The 18,321-nt window shown below is 55.1% G+C and overlaps 1 protein-coding gene across 5 annotated transcripts in view; it reads right to left on the bottom strand.

The window, feature by feature from the left end:
* Window positions 1-3,551: 3,551 nt before the first annotated feature.
* The window catches only part of SNX24 (sorting nexin 24), a 149,391-nt gene continuing 134,621 nt past the window's right edge, over window positions 3,552-18,321 (bottom strand). For all 5 annotated transcript variants that reach the window (XM_070076042.1, XM_051844149.2, XM_070076044.1 and 2 more), the window contains 4 exons: window positions 9,255-9,349; window positions 7,871-7,903; window positions 7,363-7,427; window positions 3,552-4,893 (listed from right to left, as the gene is read on the bottom strand). In XM_070076042.1, the coding sequence (XP_069932143.1) occupies window positions 4,826-4,893; window positions 7,363-7,427; window positions 7,871-7,903; window positions 9,255-9,349 (261 nt within the window). In that variant the 3' untranslated portion in view covers window positions 3,552-4,825. The remainder of the gene's footprint in view (window positions 4,894-7,362; window positions 7,428-7,870; window positions 7,904-9,254; window positions 9,350-18,321) is intronic.

The raw sequence follows: 18,321 nt of genomic DNA, 5'->3' as shown, positions 1-18,321 counted from the left end.
CACCCTCTACTGCTTTCCCAGGCCATGGTGGAGAGCTGGATCAGAAGAAGAGCAACGGGGACACGCATTGGTGCCCATATGGGATGTTAGCACTGCAGGTGGAGGCTTAGCCCACTATGCCACAGCACCGGCATGTTAATCAGCCTTTTAAAAAATAGACTTTTCCTCTTCACTGTCTTGGGTTGAGGTTTGAAGGGCACGATGGAGAAGATGGATCAAAGTGCGGTGCGACATGACAAGACAGCACAGAACCTAGCAAGGTGAGCTAGAGGCAGTGTGTGTGCTGGGGGGGGGGGGGGGCTGGGCCCTGCCACGCACACGGCAGCTGCTGGCACTTGGTGGAGGTCCCATGTAGAGAGTTTAGATCTGACCTGTAGGCAAGTGAGGAAGCACCTCCCTAGAGGCCCAGGTGGCCTGGAAGTATGACATCCACTCAGGAAGCCTTCAGACAAGTCCTCGTTGGCGGGGCGGTTTGTGTGGCCTCCCTTGAGGACATGGTGTAGCACCATGCAGATGACCCCTGGGAACTCAGGTGGAAAAATGAAGGCTCTTTGATCAGTTCACAGGAAAAGGCATTCTCCTTCAATCCCGTTTTCCATGCACTTTTAAAGCACTCGTAGGATGAGCGTGGAGGTCATGGCTTCAGAGCTCGCCGCGCACCCTATGAGCTGGGCAGCACTTTGGAGGTGGCTCAGCACCCATCTGTCACCACAGTGGGAAAAACGTCGCTCACTTCTGCTGGAGGTTTGGTGTGGCATCTAGCTTGGTTTCCAAGCAGCTGCAGACACACTAGCAAGTGGCGAGCCGTGTGTCTGAGCTGCAGCAAAGATCCAGGTGCAGGAGGGCTTTCTCCAGCCACCTGGAGCTCCTGAGCACCGGCTCTCCACCTTCCCAGCCTCATCAACGACAGCGCCTCCGTCCAGCCAACTGTCCAAGCCATAGCCCATCCTTGACTTCTGCCTGCTTCCCCTACATCTTCACGTCTAAATCCACCAGCAGGTTCACTGGCTGCCCATGGCTCCCCCTCTCCACCGCTGCCACCCACGCCAGGACGTCACTCACCTGGACCAATCCAGAGGTCTCCGCCCAGCCTCTGCTTCAGTGCCTCCACCCCAAGCGGCCAGAGTGGTCTTTTAGGGAGCAGTCGGATCAACCGCGCCGTAGTGCACGCAGCGGCCTGAGATGCACACTTCTGCTGATGTCTCCTAGCTGTCTAGAGGGGTTATTCTTTTCAATTCATGTTTTAACAACGTTCATGCCTGATTGAGAAAAATATGCAGACAAAAAACAGAGTCGCTCACATCCCTCCTATGAAACACCCAGCAATGGCTTCTCTCGACACGCGGCTATCAGCTAAAGTTGGGCACACACGGCCCTCTTCCTCCAAGCTCACCCCTCTCCTTCAAGACTGGGACTCAGGCACTCCCAGGTCCAAGGCGCCCCTCTTCCCATGTGCTCTGCCTAATTCCTTCAGCATCCAATGTCACTTACCTTAGAGAAGCTTCTGGAACTGCTCAAGTCTAAACTCGGTGTCTTCCTCCATCACACCTGACACACCAGACAGTGACAGACAGGGTGGGAGCACATCCTGTGAGCTCCATGAGCTATTTGTTCAAGTTCAAATTTGGAAGGACTGCAGGGGCTTCGATGTTCCCCTCTGTGACAGAACTACCAGGACAACCAGGTAACAAAACCCACGTGCTGGAGGCCTGCTTCCCACGCGTGGCATCTCGGGACACTCTGAGAGTACCTCGCTGGGTCTGGCTGGTTCTCCGGACGCATCTTCAAGTTGCTGCTGGGTTGCTGCCGGGGCAGAGCCCTCTCGGGTCTTTGGTGCACACCTGCCTCACTTCTGCTAGATCTGGAGCCTCCTAGAAGTATTGAGGGGTGTGTGTGTGTGTGTGTGTGTTACATTAAAATGAATTAAAAACTCAGCATGTGTGCCATGAAAATCACAAGAAATGCCACAGGATGGTGGTTTTCGAACGTTACTGTGCAGTAAGATTACCTGGGGGGGGGGGCAGGTGGATATCTGGGTTCCATCACCAATTAGTCTGATTCTGTACGCTTGGGGTAGGGCCCAAGAACTTGCATTTTTTTTTTTTTTTGACAGGCAGAGTGGACAGTGAGAGAGAGAGACAGAGAGAAAGGTCTTCCTTTGCCGTTGGTTCACCCTCCAATGGCTGCTGCGGCCCGCGCGCCGTGCTGATCCGATGGCAGGAGCCAGGTACTTATCCTGGTCTCCCATGGGGTGCAGGGCCCAAGGACTTGGGCCATCGTCCACTGCACTCTCTGGCCACAGCAGAGAGCTGGCCTGGAAGAGGGGCAACCGGGACAGAATCCGGCGCCCTGACTGGGACTAGAACCTGGTGTGCCGGCACCGCAAGGCAGAGGATTAGCCTAGTGAGCCGCGGTGCCGGCCAAGAACTTGCATTTTTACCAAGCAGCTGAGTGGTGGTGCTGCTGTCCCAGGGTATCAGGAGACCAGGGTTTGTGATCACCGAACTAGCACAGCTATTCACTTGCAAAGAACAGACATTTCAGAGAACAAGGCTGGCACACATCCAGGGAACTATACAGGAAGGCCACAGGAAACTAGGGGAGGGGGGCCGAAGTTTAACTCATCTAAGTGGCAGTGGCAGCTATGGGAGGGTTTTGAGCAAGGGCGATGCCACTTGCTGACATCTCATAAAGGACCACGCCGGCTCTCGTGCAGAGAATGCTCAGAGGGGAAACGGAAGCAGAGAGACGCAGGATGCAGCTGCGAGCTTGGAACTCAGGAGATGGGGCAGGCGCTTGTTAACTTGCGCACGGTGCAGACCCGCCAGCAGCCTCTGCGCTGCCAGTCCTCTGTGGTCCAGACACTCGGGGCTGCTTCAGATGCAGACAGCGCCACAGTGAGCTGGCTGGGGAGGGGATTAGCCCGAGCTTTTGTGGGTGAACGGCTCGGTCCTGATGCTCTTTTTGTAAGTGTTTGTCTCGGCCAAGCAGCTCCGCTTCTCTGAGCTTTGCTGTTCTCATGCCAGCCTCGCTGGAGATGCTATGGGCTGCAGGGAGACCATCTGTGAGCAGGATGCACCCCACCCAGGCCCCGCTTTTTATTCGTTCCTGGACACCCAGCAGGGGGCCTCTCCTCTCACCTCTCAGGAGATTCTCCCAGCATTCAATTGCTGATATCTCTAACCTTCCTGCCTGAAAGACCTACAGTGGCTTCCAGGTCCTACCATGGCCTGACAGACAGGATTACGTATGAGAAATTAAAATATAAAAAATATAAAGTACAAAAGGAAAAATATTTGATTCTCCAAAAATTTATGAAGCAGAATACTACTATAGATTCTTGCTATCTATTTCTGAAATTCTCACTATCTTGGTAAACGATCGACCACTCACAGTGAGTATCCACTGCACCAACAGATGAGGTGCTGAACACTTTCCCTGCCTTAGCAACAGAAGTGTGAACGTATGTGTGAGGATTTGTGTGTGCACACATGTGTGCAATGACAATTTGTGTTTTCAATCAAATTCTCAGAGCAGAGGACACATTCAAGTATTTCTTGATCGCTTTTATTGAACTCAAAATAGCTAGTAACATCAAATCATTTAAAAATCTCTCCAGTAGTTGCCTACTCAGGTGTTTTTGGTTGATGAACTTGCTCGTTCTGTCCCTGCTTGCTCCCGACATGTAATCACACCATCTGTGCCAAACACCGTCTTTAAGTCTGCAGCAGCCGTTAGATGCTAGTGAAAGCACATGATGTGGCATGAGCTCTGGTATGAGTTTACTGGTCAGACTGGCAAGCGTCAGTGGGCTGGCTGTTCATCAGCTGCCCACGAGAGGCCCACACACAGCACGCAGTGACCGGCAGCCCCATGCTTCTGGCCTTTGCTGGGCCCACCACACAGGTCAGCAAGAGGGAGGGACAGGGGAGTCAGGGCACACGCAAGATTGGCCCACGGCGGCCTCAGCTATGGGGACCGTGAAAGGCGACCCAGACAGAACAAGACACAGAATCCCATCATGACACTGCCCGTTCAACAGACGTTTGGCCACCTGCCAGTCCCGCGCTGCCACTTCACATCTGTATCTCACGTGCGGGGCCGGCGCTGCCTCCAGCACCTGTGGCTCCTAAGCGCGCACCGACAACTTCCTGTGGTCTCCAACTGCAGGTGACTCACTTCTTTCCAGGGGGCACGCTCACACCCTCCTTCTCCCTGGGCCCTGGCCCCGGGGGCCCGATGCCGAGTCCACCGTGTCGCAGGCTGAAGTGTCGAGATTCTTTAGTTCTGTACTTATCTGGCTGCCCTGGTGCTGCGAGGAGAGTTCGGTCTCCACCTGGCTCCTCCTCGCCTTTCTCAGCGTTGCTCCGATACACTCCTGGGGCTGCCAGCTCAGGAACCGAACTCACCAACCGGGAAAGTCACAGGGCGCAGACGAGTGAGTCACGGACCAGAGCTGCTCCGCCTCCGGACGATCAGGCTGTGATTTTCCGTGGTGCGGCTGCAGCACAGCGCGATGTTGTTCTGTGAGACGCCCGCCCCTGGGGACCCACTGGATCCCCTGGGGCTCCTGGCACAGGCGTCTAAGCTGGCAGCTCCAACTCACTTCTCAAACACGTGGCCCTCACCTGACTGCTGCCCTGGGTCAGCTTCTACATACGAAAGCACCATGCTAGTGGAAACATGCCTGCCCTGAATGGAGACTGTGAACGTCACCACCAGCTCACGCTGCTCTGTCACTGAGTGCAGGTTAATTTGGTAGGTATCGATTTCCTTGACTACGACCTGGAACCTGGCTTTAGCTTCCTGCAGCCATGCGGGACTTCTACCTGGGCTGCAGGTGAGGGTAAAATATCCCATGGAGAACTCCTTCGATGACCACGTTCGGAAAATCTGAAAGACAGAAGCAAACCTGCTTTTCTAGGTGCACTAGGAAGTACGACTTTCTGCACAATTCAACCAACGAGGACCCCCGGAACCTAGGACGCGGCAACACCCCGCGGTGGCCTCGTGTGACGTGGGATGTGCCCTCGGTCAGGCTGCTTCGGCCTGCAGCCACGCGTGCGCCCTGGCCGGTGTGGCGGCCTGGGCAGCCAGATTTGTAGCGTATTGATCGAAGGACATTCCGGCGGTGAACGCGGCCGGCCCCGGCTCTCTATCTGCATGTTTTCTCACAAGGAAGATGGATGACACTGGCAATTCAATTTCTAACAAAATCTCAATACACTTGAAGGAATTCCAAGATTTCTACTGGGAATACGCGGCTGCAGTTTTTCCACTGTGGCTTACGGCGCCACTCAGGCCTGGTTGCCTGTAACAGGCTGGGCTGCTAGGCCAGGCTCCAGGGAGCAGCAGGAAGGGGCCCGGCTCCCTTGCGTCCAAGGGCACGTTTCTGAACAAGGCCACTCTGCCACCAAAGCCAGTTACATTTCCACAGGAAGTGTGGTACAAAGCAGAGGTGCACGGGGGCCGCACCCCAAAAGCACTCAGAGAGCAAGTGCAATACAGGCAGGTTGCCTGATGGGGAACTCATCTGTCTCATGGTTCTAAAGTTTAATTTCTCAGCATCCACCTGTCCAAAATGCTATTGTGCCCTGTGCTGCAAGCGAGCACTTTTAAGAGTCATCTTTACGTAAGGACAATTCCAATACTTGAAAACAAAAGCAGTGTTCATTTACTAACACCGTCTCTCCAAGGCACCCACTTAGAGGAGGCACTGACAAGGGGCCTGAGACTCAGCAGGGACAGGCGTGCACCGGGGAGCAAGTCTACAGCAGGAGGAAGCTGGGGCAGGGGGCGGGAGCCAGAAACCCACAGAGGAATGGGAGGGGGCATGGGAAAAGGTGACCTGCCTGTCACTCGGGGACAGAGCGGAACGAGGTCAGGGTGGACACGGCACGGGCAGGTCAGGGGTTCAAGGCGGAGACTGTGGCTGTGGTGTAGGATGAGGGAGGCAGGCAGGTGCCAGAGAGGCAAAGGGGCGTCCAGGGAACGCCCAGCCATGACTAGGCGGGGGAGGGGTCAAGGACGCGGTCCGGGACGGGACGGGACGGGGCGTCCCCGTCTCAGGCAGACGTCTGAGCCGTGAGGTCTGGGCTCTGATGGACCAAGGGGAGAGGCGTGACTGACCGAGTCATGGCCGCAGGGATAGGAGGCTGTGGGAGCCTAGCAAAGGCAGACCTCTGGAGAGGCGGGGTCACCCAGCCCAGGTCGACCTGGCTGCTCTCTGTCTCCTCTCCCGTGAGTGAGGGCTCTCGTCAAACACTACAGGGCTGCAAGAACTTGTCCCTGGTACAACGCTTCTAAACCAACACAGGGCTGGGCATGAATCCGGGCTGGCCCAAACCCCAAGGAAATGGCTCTGGCAGCTACATCCGCACCCCCGCCCCGTGCCCGGGTCCGTCCTCTTTATCAGTCTCCTAATTCCCATCTCCTCGAACAGGGGTCCCCCGCTTGCACAAGACCTCACCTGCACCCCCGTGCCACCGGCTCCAGACCCAGGCCCATGACACCTTCCCAGAAGCCTCCTCCTGGTCCTCATTTTCAAGCCGGGCATCTGAGGCCCACTGGGGTCTGTGGGGACCGGGCGAGCCAGGGGCCTTCCTGGGCCCTGCCAATGACAACACCTGCCCTGCCTGTCAGAACACGATGGCTAAGAAAATGAAATAAACCACGTCTGGGGCTGTGCTTGTGCAGAGCTGTGTGAGGGCACTCGGGGGACGGCTCCCAGCAGCCCACAGGGTCTCACAGGCCCGGGCTACCGTATTGATCACGGCTGCACCTTAATCAATTCACTGCACTGAACACACACAACTTTCAAATACACACCCTGAACCATCAAAGATGCTGCAACCTGGACAGGGATGGAGCCAGCCCTGGGGTGGACGTGCGGGGCTGTGTGGGGCGCGGGTTCTTCAGGAGGGACTGGGGCCTTGCCTTCGAACCCCAGCCCTGGGAGAAAAACAAGCAGAGACCAAAGCAGTGCCACCCAGAAAATGCAGACAATAGAAGTCCCCTTCTTGTCCCCCTTCCCACTCTGCTTCCGAAGAGCCTGGGGAGGGAGGGAGGGAGAGAGGGGGAGAGGGGGAGAGGGGGAGAGGGGGAGAGGGAGGGAGGGAGAGAGAGACACGAGATAGAGGGAGAAAGAGGGGAGAGAGAGAGAGAAAGAAAAATTACATGTCCTCCTGAAAGGCCGGCCCCAATTAAAATTCTAAATGTCTCTCACACCAAGAGCACTGGTTTATTGGCAGATTATTAAGCCCTGGACCAATGTCACTCTGTTAGGCCTGTATTAAAAACGTGGTTTCTGTGGCGCGGGGTCAGATCAGTAAAGAGCTGTTAACAGATGACAGCTTTGATTACCGCTAGCTGCAGGCAAGACGTATGGGTCCCGGAGGAACAGCAGCACCGGCTGGTGGGACAGTTTGCTGCAAAGGTCAAGAACAGGCATGTCAGCATCAGGGGACGATGGTAAACAGAAAACACTACAAACTAGCTTTGAGGGGATCAAACTGCAGCGCGGGGCCGGCTTCAGGCTCACCAGCTAGGGGCCTGGGCGGGCAACACCGGCAGGGGTGCGGGCGGTGAGGCAGGTGCAGGTCTACACAGCACACCACGCGCCCAGTATGGCTGCCCACCCAGAGGTAGCCTTGCGACGTGGCAGGAGCTGTTCACTGCACTGAACACAATCAACTCCTCCCTGGCACGTCCCTGGGAAATTTCTACAAGTCCCTGGGCAACTTGCGCTCACCATCCCATCACCCATCTCCCAACAAAGGTTTGCAAGGCAAGCAGGAATGACTCCCTGGGCAGTGAGACCTGCGCCGGAGCCACCGTCATGCCTTTGGTCTGCAGGGTTCCTGTTTCTCACCTGGACTCTTCCGATTCCGTCTCATCAAAAGATCTGGAATTGAAAGAGCAGAAAAGACGACCGAATGAACCTTTACAACCAACAAAGGGAAAGCCAGCCGGCATTCTGGGGGCACTCGAGTGGGACCCATGCAACAACACGAAGAGCTGCTGATTTTCAGAGTCACAGCAGGGCTGGGGCTCGTCCTGTGGCATCTGGAGACTGGAATATTCGTGGATCTGGGACCTCTGAAATGTCCTAAGGCTTGACTGCTCCTTTGGGGTTTGTATAATGGAGAGGAGACTGCACTCCGTGTCACTGCTTGTGTTTTCTTCCAAGCACACAGGAAGCTAGCCTCCCAGTCCACACACAGAGCACAGGGCCAGCATGGCTCCTTCAGGAAGTGCCATGTGTGGTACCGGCTCTGGTGCCACTGGCAGGTGGCCGCAGGTACACAGAGCCGGGAGGCGCTGAGAGAGGCGCAGGCAGGCTCCGGGAGCAGGAGGCAGGAGCAGCGGCACTGGGGCAGGTGGCCTGGCGGTCCGTCCTGAGTGTGGCTCCTGCAGGTGCAGCTCCGTGGGAGTAGTGAGAACAAGGTTTACACCCTCTCCCTGGGGGATTTACAGAGCTTCACAGGGCTCTGTCCTCTGACATGGATTTACTCTGCCAGGGATGTTGCTGGCTGCTGGCTGCCATGTGCTCACAGCTGGGCCGGTGGCTGGTTTCAGAGTCACCTCTTTGGGGCAGCTTTCCCAGGAGACAGGGAGAGCAAAACCCTGGCATCATAGTGCAGAGGGTTAAGCCGCTGCTGGTGACACCTGCACCTCCTATCAGAGTGCCGTTTTGTGTCCAGGCTGCTCTGCTTCTGATCCAGCTTCCTGCTAACAAGTAGTTTGCAAAAAAACAGAGTCCTGGTTCCCTAGTAGCCAGGGATCAGGGTCCCTGCTGCTGTGGGAAGTTGAAGGAGAGGCAGCAGGGGCACGGAGGGAGAGGGCTCGCGTTGGGAGGGACTTGCACTGAATCACCCCTAAGGTCATTCGCAGCTGAACAACGCTGTGGGCAGGTACGTGTGCCCAGTGGATATGGACTCTGCTCAAGCCACAGATAGAGTATTCCCCTGTCTGAGTAACTCAGGCCAGGTGACATCACGCTGCACCCCTGGCACTGTTTCAAAGGTCAAAGCTTAGTCACGCGTTACTGAGGCTTGGCCACTGGGCCACGAGATGGGGGATGAGGGATTTGGGGGAATTCCTTGGGCTACACACAGGGGGCAAGAAAGGGCTGTGCCAAAACGAAAGGCTGGGGCGTGGCCAGGCCGCCTCTCTAGGGCACCATTCTGGGATATCTGTTTGGCCTCCCAAGAGTAACTTAAAATAACGTCCACCCTGGAAACCGCAGGCCTTACCCACAGCTTTCTGCCTTTGGGAGAGAGGGCAAGTGTCGCACGTTCAGGAAATCGAGAAGCAGTTTGGGAAGCTCTTCGTTTTCTAAAATGACAGCCTGTGGAAGCAGAAAAGGGAATCAGAGACCGAGATGAAGTCTGCTAAGCAATCAATCAAAGAAACTATTTCAAAAAGTCAAAACCGTCCATCAACGTTCGCAGCACCACCGCGGCTCCGAATCACCGCAAGGTGTGGTCCCCGGAATCCGGGGCATCGGATGAGCTGCTCTCTCTATGTCCTTTCCCTCAGCCCCAGGGACACAGCCCGCACGGTCCCTCAGATGCTGACCAGGGGACGGGAGGGCGGGGCAGGCAGGTGGACGCAGGCCCCGCCTCCTTGCAGACTCTAATCCGGAGCGAGCTTTCTGCACTGGCGAACACCTGAGTACCGTCCAGACCTGTGTCCCCCCCTCCTACTGGCTGACAGACTCACTCAGGAACACACACAAGGGTGCTGCCAGCAGTTCATGGAAAATCGAACTCCAACATGACCTTACACTGGTACCAAAAAAAAAAAAAAAAACAAAAAAAAAACCAAAAACCAAAAACCTGAAATCTGTATTTTTTTTAGATAATATGAATTTTCATGAACTTTTTGAAGGCTTCTTGCATGTATGAATTTCAAAACTTTTCACACCAAAATAAACCCATCTTTAAGCCCGTTTCTCAGGAACTCAGAAGGCATATTATAAATTTATATGTTATAAATGGCTCTCCTACCTGGTAGCTTTAGTGAAAACCCTCAGCTATAACCTGTCTCAACATTAGGATCAACCGACATTCACTGTCACGTGAACTGTCTCAAAGTGTTCACTGCAACTCTATTGCTGAGTTATTGCGGAGTTCTTTCATTTAAAAAATCTCTTAAAATTTTATTTACTTTCATTGCACTTGAAAGGCAAGAGAGAGAGAAAGAGAAACTGAGACAGAAATCTTCCATCTCCGGGTTTGTTCCCCAAAGGCCTACCACGGCCAGGGCTGGGCCAGGCTGGAGACAGGAGCCCAGAACTCCATCTCAGTTTGTCATGTGGGCGCAGGGGCTCAAGTGCGTGGGCTGTGATCTGCTGCTTGCCCAGGCGCATGAGCAGGGAGCTGATCGGAAGCAGGGCAGCCAGGACGTCAGCCGGGAAGGAGTATGATCTATGAGACGCTGGCATTCCAAGTGGTGGCTTAACCCACTGTACCATGACACTGGCCCCTAAGGATGAAAATTTTACCTATTTATTTGAGATGGAGAAGGTCAGAAGCGGAGAAAGAGGGACAGACACACATGGAGCTCCCCTTCGGTGTTTCACTCCAAATGCCCACGTTGGCTGGAACCAGGCTGGGCCAAAGCTGGCGATCGGGAATTCAATCCAGGGCTCCCATGTGGAGCCAGCACCACGGCCTCCCGGGGTCTACACCAGTGGGGAGCTGGAGCCAGAGGCTGGGACTGCAGGCAGGGACGCGGGCATCTTAACCAGGAGGCCAAATTCTGAGCCCTGTCTGTAAAGGAGGCTGCCAGGGCGTGTGAGCCGGGTGTACACCACCGCCTTCCTTCTCCCCTCTTCCCAAAGACTGGGGGGGTAAGAGTGTCAGAGCCTGCACAGAGACCTCTGAAATCAATCTAAGCATTCTTTTTTTTTTTTAATTTTTTTTTTTTTTTGACAGGCAGAGTGGACAATGAGAGAGAGAGAGAGAAAGGTCTTCCTTTGCTGTTGGTTCACCCTCCAATGGCCGCCGCGGCCGGTGCAACGCGCTGATCCGAAGGCAGGAGCCAGGTGCTTCTCTGGTCTCCCATGGGGTGCAGGGCCCAAGCACCTGGGCCATCCTCCACTGCACTCCCGGGCCACAGCAGAGAGCTGGCCTGGAAGAGGGACAACCAGGACAGAATCCGGCGCCCTGACTGGGACTAGAACCCGGTGTGCCGGCGCCACAAGGCAGAGGATTAGCCTAGTGAGCCACAGCGCCGGCCATCTAAGCATTCTTAAGGGTCATTGTTAAACAAGTTAACACGGGGGACTTCACTGTTCAGAGCCCAGCGAGAGGGGTGGCTGTATGGTGCAGCGGTTACAACACTACTCGGGAGGCCCAAATCCCGTATTAGAATTCCGCCTCAATCCCCGTTCCAGCTTCCTGCTAACGTGAGCCCTGGAAGCAGCAGATGACGGCTCCAGCGGCTGTGTCCCTGCCACTCACGGTGGAGACCTGCTTGAGTTGCTAGCTTCAGCCTGAGCAACCGCAGGCATCTGAGGACGGAGGAATCTGTCTATCATATCATCTCTGTCTCTCTGCCTTTCTAATAAACAACAACAAAGTAAAAAAATAAATAAATACATAAAGCCCATATCACCAGAAATGCTGGTGAAATATCCACACGGCCGATCAGGAACAGCTATGCAAGCTGCTGCCCCAGACCTGGAACAAACGGTGAGAGCGAGGAGAAACCGTGTGCGTCTTCTGTATCTGGCATTCGGGGGCACGTTCTGAGTGAGCTTAACTTACACAGTGAGTTGCCCTGCTTTTCCCCAGAGTCTAAAAACCGCTGCGCAGTCCAGGACACACGAATGGGTGAGGGAAGAGCACCGTCACTGGGTACCGGCAGGCTGCCCTGTCCTACACAGCCGGAGGGCTGTTCAGTCCCTGGGCAGAGGCCGTCACCATGGCCAGCTCTGTCTGGGGCTGTGACTGCCACTGTAGCCAGCAAGGCCTAAGGGATCACGGGGATAAGAACAAGAATGGCATCTCCCTTGTGAGGCATCGGGATATGGTGGGGAACGCCACGTGGCCTGGCCGAGGAGACTGCGACCAACCCACAGACACACAGCCCAGCGGCCTGAGCTTGGCTTTCAGTAGTGACACGGAACCCGATCACTGTCCCACTCGGACCTCCCACCACTCACCCACCCATGTCCACAGCCACAGCTGCACCGACACACGCACCTGCGCTCGGATCGCAAAACCGGAAAAACGCTAACTCCAGAAAACAAAGAGGGAGGAAAAGCCTCCGCTCACAGCATGACTTCCAGCTGACTGCCTTCGAATCCTGAGGCCTTCATCTGAGTTTCTACCTACCCGAGGGAACTGTGGGGGTGCCCAGAGGTCTTTATTTCACTGCCCCCAAACTCGCAAGTTCTAGGAACCGTCACGCATATGCAACGCTCAGGGATTTTTGCCACGTGATGGTCACACTGTTTCTGGGAATCCACGTGGGCGGAAGTGGCTGCAGCACCATTCAGGCCCAGCGTGGCACGCGCCAGGCTGTCCACCCAGAACAGGTTTAACGATCTGTACAAGCAGTAGCATTCAGACTTAAAAAAAAATGGGGGAGGGAACACCGTTCTTATCTCCACCCCCACCTTTTTAAAATAAATTAAATCAATAACAAGTGTGGGACACTTTTAATGACCTGAACTACTTAATTTCCAGGACCCGCAGACACGCCATCCATCACCGTGCTATGGAGGGAGACATCTCTTGAGTGTTCCAGGGGTTACTTTGGTTTTATTAATGCAAGATTTAGGGAATTTTAACAAGGTGAATTGTTTATTTGCCTTGACAGATAGGCTTACAATGCACTGGCCACGTCCACAGCGTGATCATTAATGACGACAGACAGGCCAAAGCTGTCGACACTGCAGCACTGGATGGGATTAATCCCGCGCAGCCTCCCCACACGGGGCTCCAAACCGATGACCGCGAGGTCCTGCGTGAGGCCGCCAGGCGGAGAGGCGCAGGGAGAACTCCACAAACCTGCGAGTATTTATTCCGTTAAGTGCTCATGAGATGGTCTCAAGAAGTACTTCCCATACTGTGACGACCAGCACACGCCCAGGACTTAGGGCTATAAAGAGGGTAGCGGGGAGGGATTGGCTGAGTGCTTGGTGACCCGGGAAGGAGACGCCCTCAGCTCCGAGGAGAAACAGCTGGCGGGAAAGGCATGGACGCGGAAGTCCCAGCCGCGAGGGGTGCCACGCACCAGCAGAGACGCGGAGGAGGAATCGAGTGACGTCAGCCCAGGGTCTGGGCTCACAAATGCAGGGTCTCACGCAGCAGAGGCTGGACATCAGGTGTGTGTGCATGGGGGAGGGGGCTTCGCTGTTCCACGCACGTCGTCTTCAGCTCCTACAAAGCCTTTGTTTGTGGGGCTGACCCTTCAATGCAGCTGCACCCTGGCTCACCCCGTGGACTGGCAGTCCTAGCCTGGCCTTAATTTTTACAAATAACTTCTTCTTTTTCATTGTACCCCACATTGCCCCGTTGTTATGGCATGCTTATCCTCATTTCTGATGACTCCCTGGTGGGGAGTTATTTCATGCCTCGGAGGGCCATGAGGTGCAGGAGGCTTGTGGGTTGCACAGCAAGACCTGGGTTCCAACTCGTCCTCTGTGCTGAGGATCCAGTGAGCCGTCTCCAGGAGTCTCTGGTACACACGTGGCCCTCGGTCCTCTCTGAGTGTTGCACCAGCACAGGCATTTGCAAATTTGGATTATCGTCTATGCAGTGAACACAGCTTCCTTAGCCCAGGATTCACAGATCCTTTGGACATGCAGATGAAAGCTGAGTGCCTCGCTCCCTGAAACACATATACACACACATCTACACATACACATGCATAAAACACACATGCACACATATACACATGCATGCAACACATATGCACACACATCTACATACACATACACACCTACACATACACATGCATGAAACACATATACACACATATCCACACATACACATGCATGAAACACATATACACACATATCTACACATACACATGCATGAAACACATATACACATGTACATACGCATCTACACAAATGCATGCAACACATATATACATGCACACACCTACACATGCATGAAACACATATGCACATTTACACATACACATGCATGCAACACATATGCACACACATCTACATACACACGCATGCAACACATACACATGCACATACACCTACACATGCACACGCATGCAACACATATACACATGCACACACACCTACACATGCACATGCATGAAACACATCTACACATGCACACACATCTACACATACAAACACATGAAACACATACACACATCTACAGACACGTATGAAACATATACACACCTGTAAACACATACATGCATACACACATGTACACAAACACGGGCATACATATACATGTATGTTCACACATGATGACTGCACTTTGAGTGGCAGAGCACTAACAGCACGCCTGACTGTCCAGCCAATGACACGTGCTCTGGCTCTGCGTGGCAGTCCCATCTCTGAGCGCCCTTCTTATGCGGCTGGGAGTCTGGTACGTGCGCGTCAGGCTTCCTGTGGCAGCTTCCCACGTCTCTGCCAGCGGGCATCCTGCTAGAGTGTGCGCCACATGCTACGAGAACTCACTACTGCTGAGGCTGAAGACCCCCGTCTCGCAGTGGGGCTCCTTTGGAATCCACCACAGCCCCAGTTCCTGGAGCAGCGCGCAGTCATGGCCTCAGGCTTCCCCATGTTGGGGAAGTGTGATTCCTAGTGCTGGGTCTGCCACGCATCTGAACTGCTGCCCAGTGAGCGGTCTGGGCCCAGGACCAGCCTCCCTGTCACCCAGTGACTCTGGGGGTGGAGCTGTGATGCCACTGGTCCCATTCCCAGGTGCAGGCTGGCGTGCATGGCTCAGCAACGAAGTTGTGAAATGACACATCAGAAATTAAGATGAACGTGGCAAGCTGGAGAAAAAGCTGGAAATGGATCCTGCTGAGTTCTACAGGGGTAAGCACCGGGCGTAACAGAGAAGGGCAAAGCCAGACACCGAATAGCTGTTTACAGGCAGCTGCCATGAGTGGTGAGCAGCAGGTGAGACGGAGCTACTGCTCCCGTAGGTGTCAAACGGGTGCCTGCCCGTCCCAGGACAAGTCAGCCAGCCCCCGAGGAGAGCTGGAGGTGACCCAAGAGACGGGCTAAAAATCCCATCTCCCCAGCCAGAGGTCATCCAACAGTGCGGATGCGGCAGCGGAGGACCAGGGTGACCATGACCAGCATGAGAACCCACCCCTGGGCTGAGGAGCACTGTCAGAGCTGCAGGTACAAGAGCAAGGTGCCGTCAAAGGCAGCAGAGAGGGGTCCACGCCCAGCCACACAGCTACAGGAAGAGACGGCGCAGACAGCCGCTGGGCCCCCGGTGCCCGGGTAGACCGGAGGTGCTGCAGGAACACTTGCCGAAGGAAGCCCCCAGCCAGTCTGCCACCTGCAACACATGTGGGCCGAAACTCGACTGAGCTCTGCACGCACCCAGGTGATGAGGTTCAGCCCCAGCCCCGGTGACCAGGGCGCAAGCACGTGACCAACGCTGGGGGTCACTGCCTCCATCTCTGATACACACCACCACAGGCAACCAGAGAACTCAGGGAGCAGGAAAGACATCATTCTGAGAGGGACGATGCGAGTCCCTCTCGGAGCACAGAAGACTCCTGAAACAGACCGGACACTCCCCCTGAAACGTCGCTCTGGAAGGGGAACGCAGAAAAACCTCATCCTCTCTAGGACGAGGTTCACAATACACCGCCTGAATGAGGCAGAAAAACAACAGCCAGCAGCCCCCTGCACGCTCAGTGTTTACTTCAGGAGAAATGTCTTTTTTATTGAAAAGGTGCAATTATCATCATGTAACACAAATCACAAAAATCCCGATTTTTCTCCCTTATCAGCTTCATAAAACCAGCTTCCCCAAGGATGCCATTGACGACTCGCACATGTTCTCGCCGTGACATCCCAAATACTTAATTGTCAGTTAGGGCTTCTTCTTCGGCCAGTAAAATGCAGTCCCAACATTACAGAGGGACTTGTTCCGCCTTAACCTTAGCAAGATGCCATCACGCCGTGGAAAACACGGGTAAAATATCACAGGACAGCGCGCCCGACAAGGGAGACGTATAAACGCCGTAATGATTTCCCACGAGTTTCCATTTTAGAAAATTGTCACTGAGGCGCACATGCACGGTGACACGTCTCCACCGAGGACACGCGGAAATCGAACGCTGGCATTCTAGTGAGGCCTGAGCCTCCCCGGCAGCCAATTAGAGCGGCAAGGGAGCACCGTGCTGGAAACTTGGAGGAGCCCACTTTGCTAACCTTCCAGGATCACCGCCCCAAGCAAGCCGTGCTGCTTTTACTGATTGGACCCTTTGGTTCCCTTTTCCGAACGCGACACCCACACGGCTTCCCATGGTTATTTAGTGGGGGTTTGGGGGAAGGGAGCTGAGCCACGTGAGGGGGTTTGCAGGAGCAACCCTGGGGCCTTTCTTGGACTGGAGCGGCCGACGGCGGGGGGTGGCAAAGGTCATCACAACAGTAGGCTGCACGCCATGCCTACTTCGGGGGTGCCGCTGAGAGGGTGTGGGGAGAAAAATCAATGCTTTCTCGCCGTACTAAGTGGGCTGCGGTGTCACCGTCCGCTGGGACCTACAGCTACCAGCTCACGGAGCCTGTGCTGTCCTCGGCCTTCTCCCGACCCACTTTCCCGCACCTGGTTACTATCTCACAAAATGAGCCACAGGAAGGCTAGCAAAGGCGCGTGCAGCAAAAAGCTCCCCCGCGGACAGCCCCGGACAGACCCTGGGCATCTTGGCCACAGAACTCAGACGCACTTTGGAAGAACCTGCTACCCCAGCGGCCTTCATTCTGCAAGTCACAGCAACACCGAGATGAGTACCCTGGGCCATGGCGAGAACCACGCTCTTCATGCAACCGGCGCGGTCCATCGGGGCTGCAAAGCGCAAGCGGTGTGACGACCCGCACGGAACGGAGCACACAAAGAAATTCTGTGCACGCGCAAGGACGACACTGTTTACACAGAGACCTGTGCTGAGCGCCCGCCTAGCTTCAGTAAGGTGCGGGGACACAGTGGTTAGCCAGAAAACATGGTCCAGGCTGGGGTCGGCTTGGCTCCTGCAGGTGTTGTTGGTCCACAGCTGGTGGTCTCCAGGGGTCAGCAAGATCTGCTCGCCAAGAGCGCACTATGCAGGAGCCTTGGGATTCTGCAAAGCATGGTTTTGGCTCTCCACAGTGTGTTTCGGTGGCTCCAGTGGGTTAGGCTCGCCCACCCGGGCCTCTGCCCCGCGAGCCGTTTCCCTAACGGAAGCCAGGAAGGGGACGGCAGTGCCCTGAGGCAGGCTGTGTGTGGGCACGGCTCAAGGTCCCCTGGTGTGAGGGCGACAGGGCTCCCGTGTCTTTACCAAGAATAGTAGGTGCTCCTGGACTGATATGCTCCAATACTGTTATTGGGAGAGCGAGACTGGTTTAGGCTGAGCTTTCGGAATGGAAGTGGGGGAAGTCTGGGGTCATTTGTCCCCAGGATTCTAATGGGTGCAGGAGGCGGGAGCCAGGCGAGCAGAGAAAGACTCCCTGTAAGAGCGGCAGAGAACCCGAGGCTTGAGCCAGACGTCCTGGAGGTCTGCAGGCCAGGGCGCAGGCCCCTCCCGGTGACCGCGGAGGGGGGCCGCTGCAGAGGCCGCACTGACACAGCTCTGTTCACTCTTGATGCAGTCAGCTCTTCTTTTTAAAGGAACTGCATTAAAACACCATTTATCCCGAAAGCAAAGCAAAACACAACGAGAACAGGGTCCTGCTGTGCTGGGGCTTCCTCTGTGCCGAGGGAGGCGCAGGGAACCTGAGTTTTCTTCTTTGCTTTCTGCTTCTGGCTCATGAGCTCGTCCCCAGCAGGGCTCCAGCCCGGGGCCCAGCTTCATCCTCCTGAGGGCCTGTGCAAAGCTCCATGCGTGCAGGTTCCTGACTGCAATCCTAGTAATACAGTCTGGAGCCAATGACTGCATTAATTTACTGGATCGGGGCTTCTGAGAGCATGTGGATGTGCAAAGTGCGAATTCTTCACTCTCAGGAAGCACAGACAGGAGGCATCAGGAAAATCTGTCCAAGCTCAGTCAGTGCTTTCACAGACCAGAGTCTCCAAACTGCATCACAAACATATGAGGGTTGGGGCCGGCTGTGGCTCAGCGGGTTAACGCCCTGGCCTGCAGTGCCGGCATCCCCTATGGGCGCTGGAT

This window comes from Oryctolagus cuniculus, chromosome 6, assembly GCF_964237555.1.
Source record: "Oryctolagus cuniculus chromosome 6, mOryCun1.1, whole genome shotgun sequence".
NCBI lineage: Eukaryota > Metazoa > Chordata > Mammalia > Lagomorpha > Leporidae > Oryctolagus > Oryctolagus cuniculus.
This window is presented reverse-complemented; position numbering and strand designations above follow the sequence as displayed.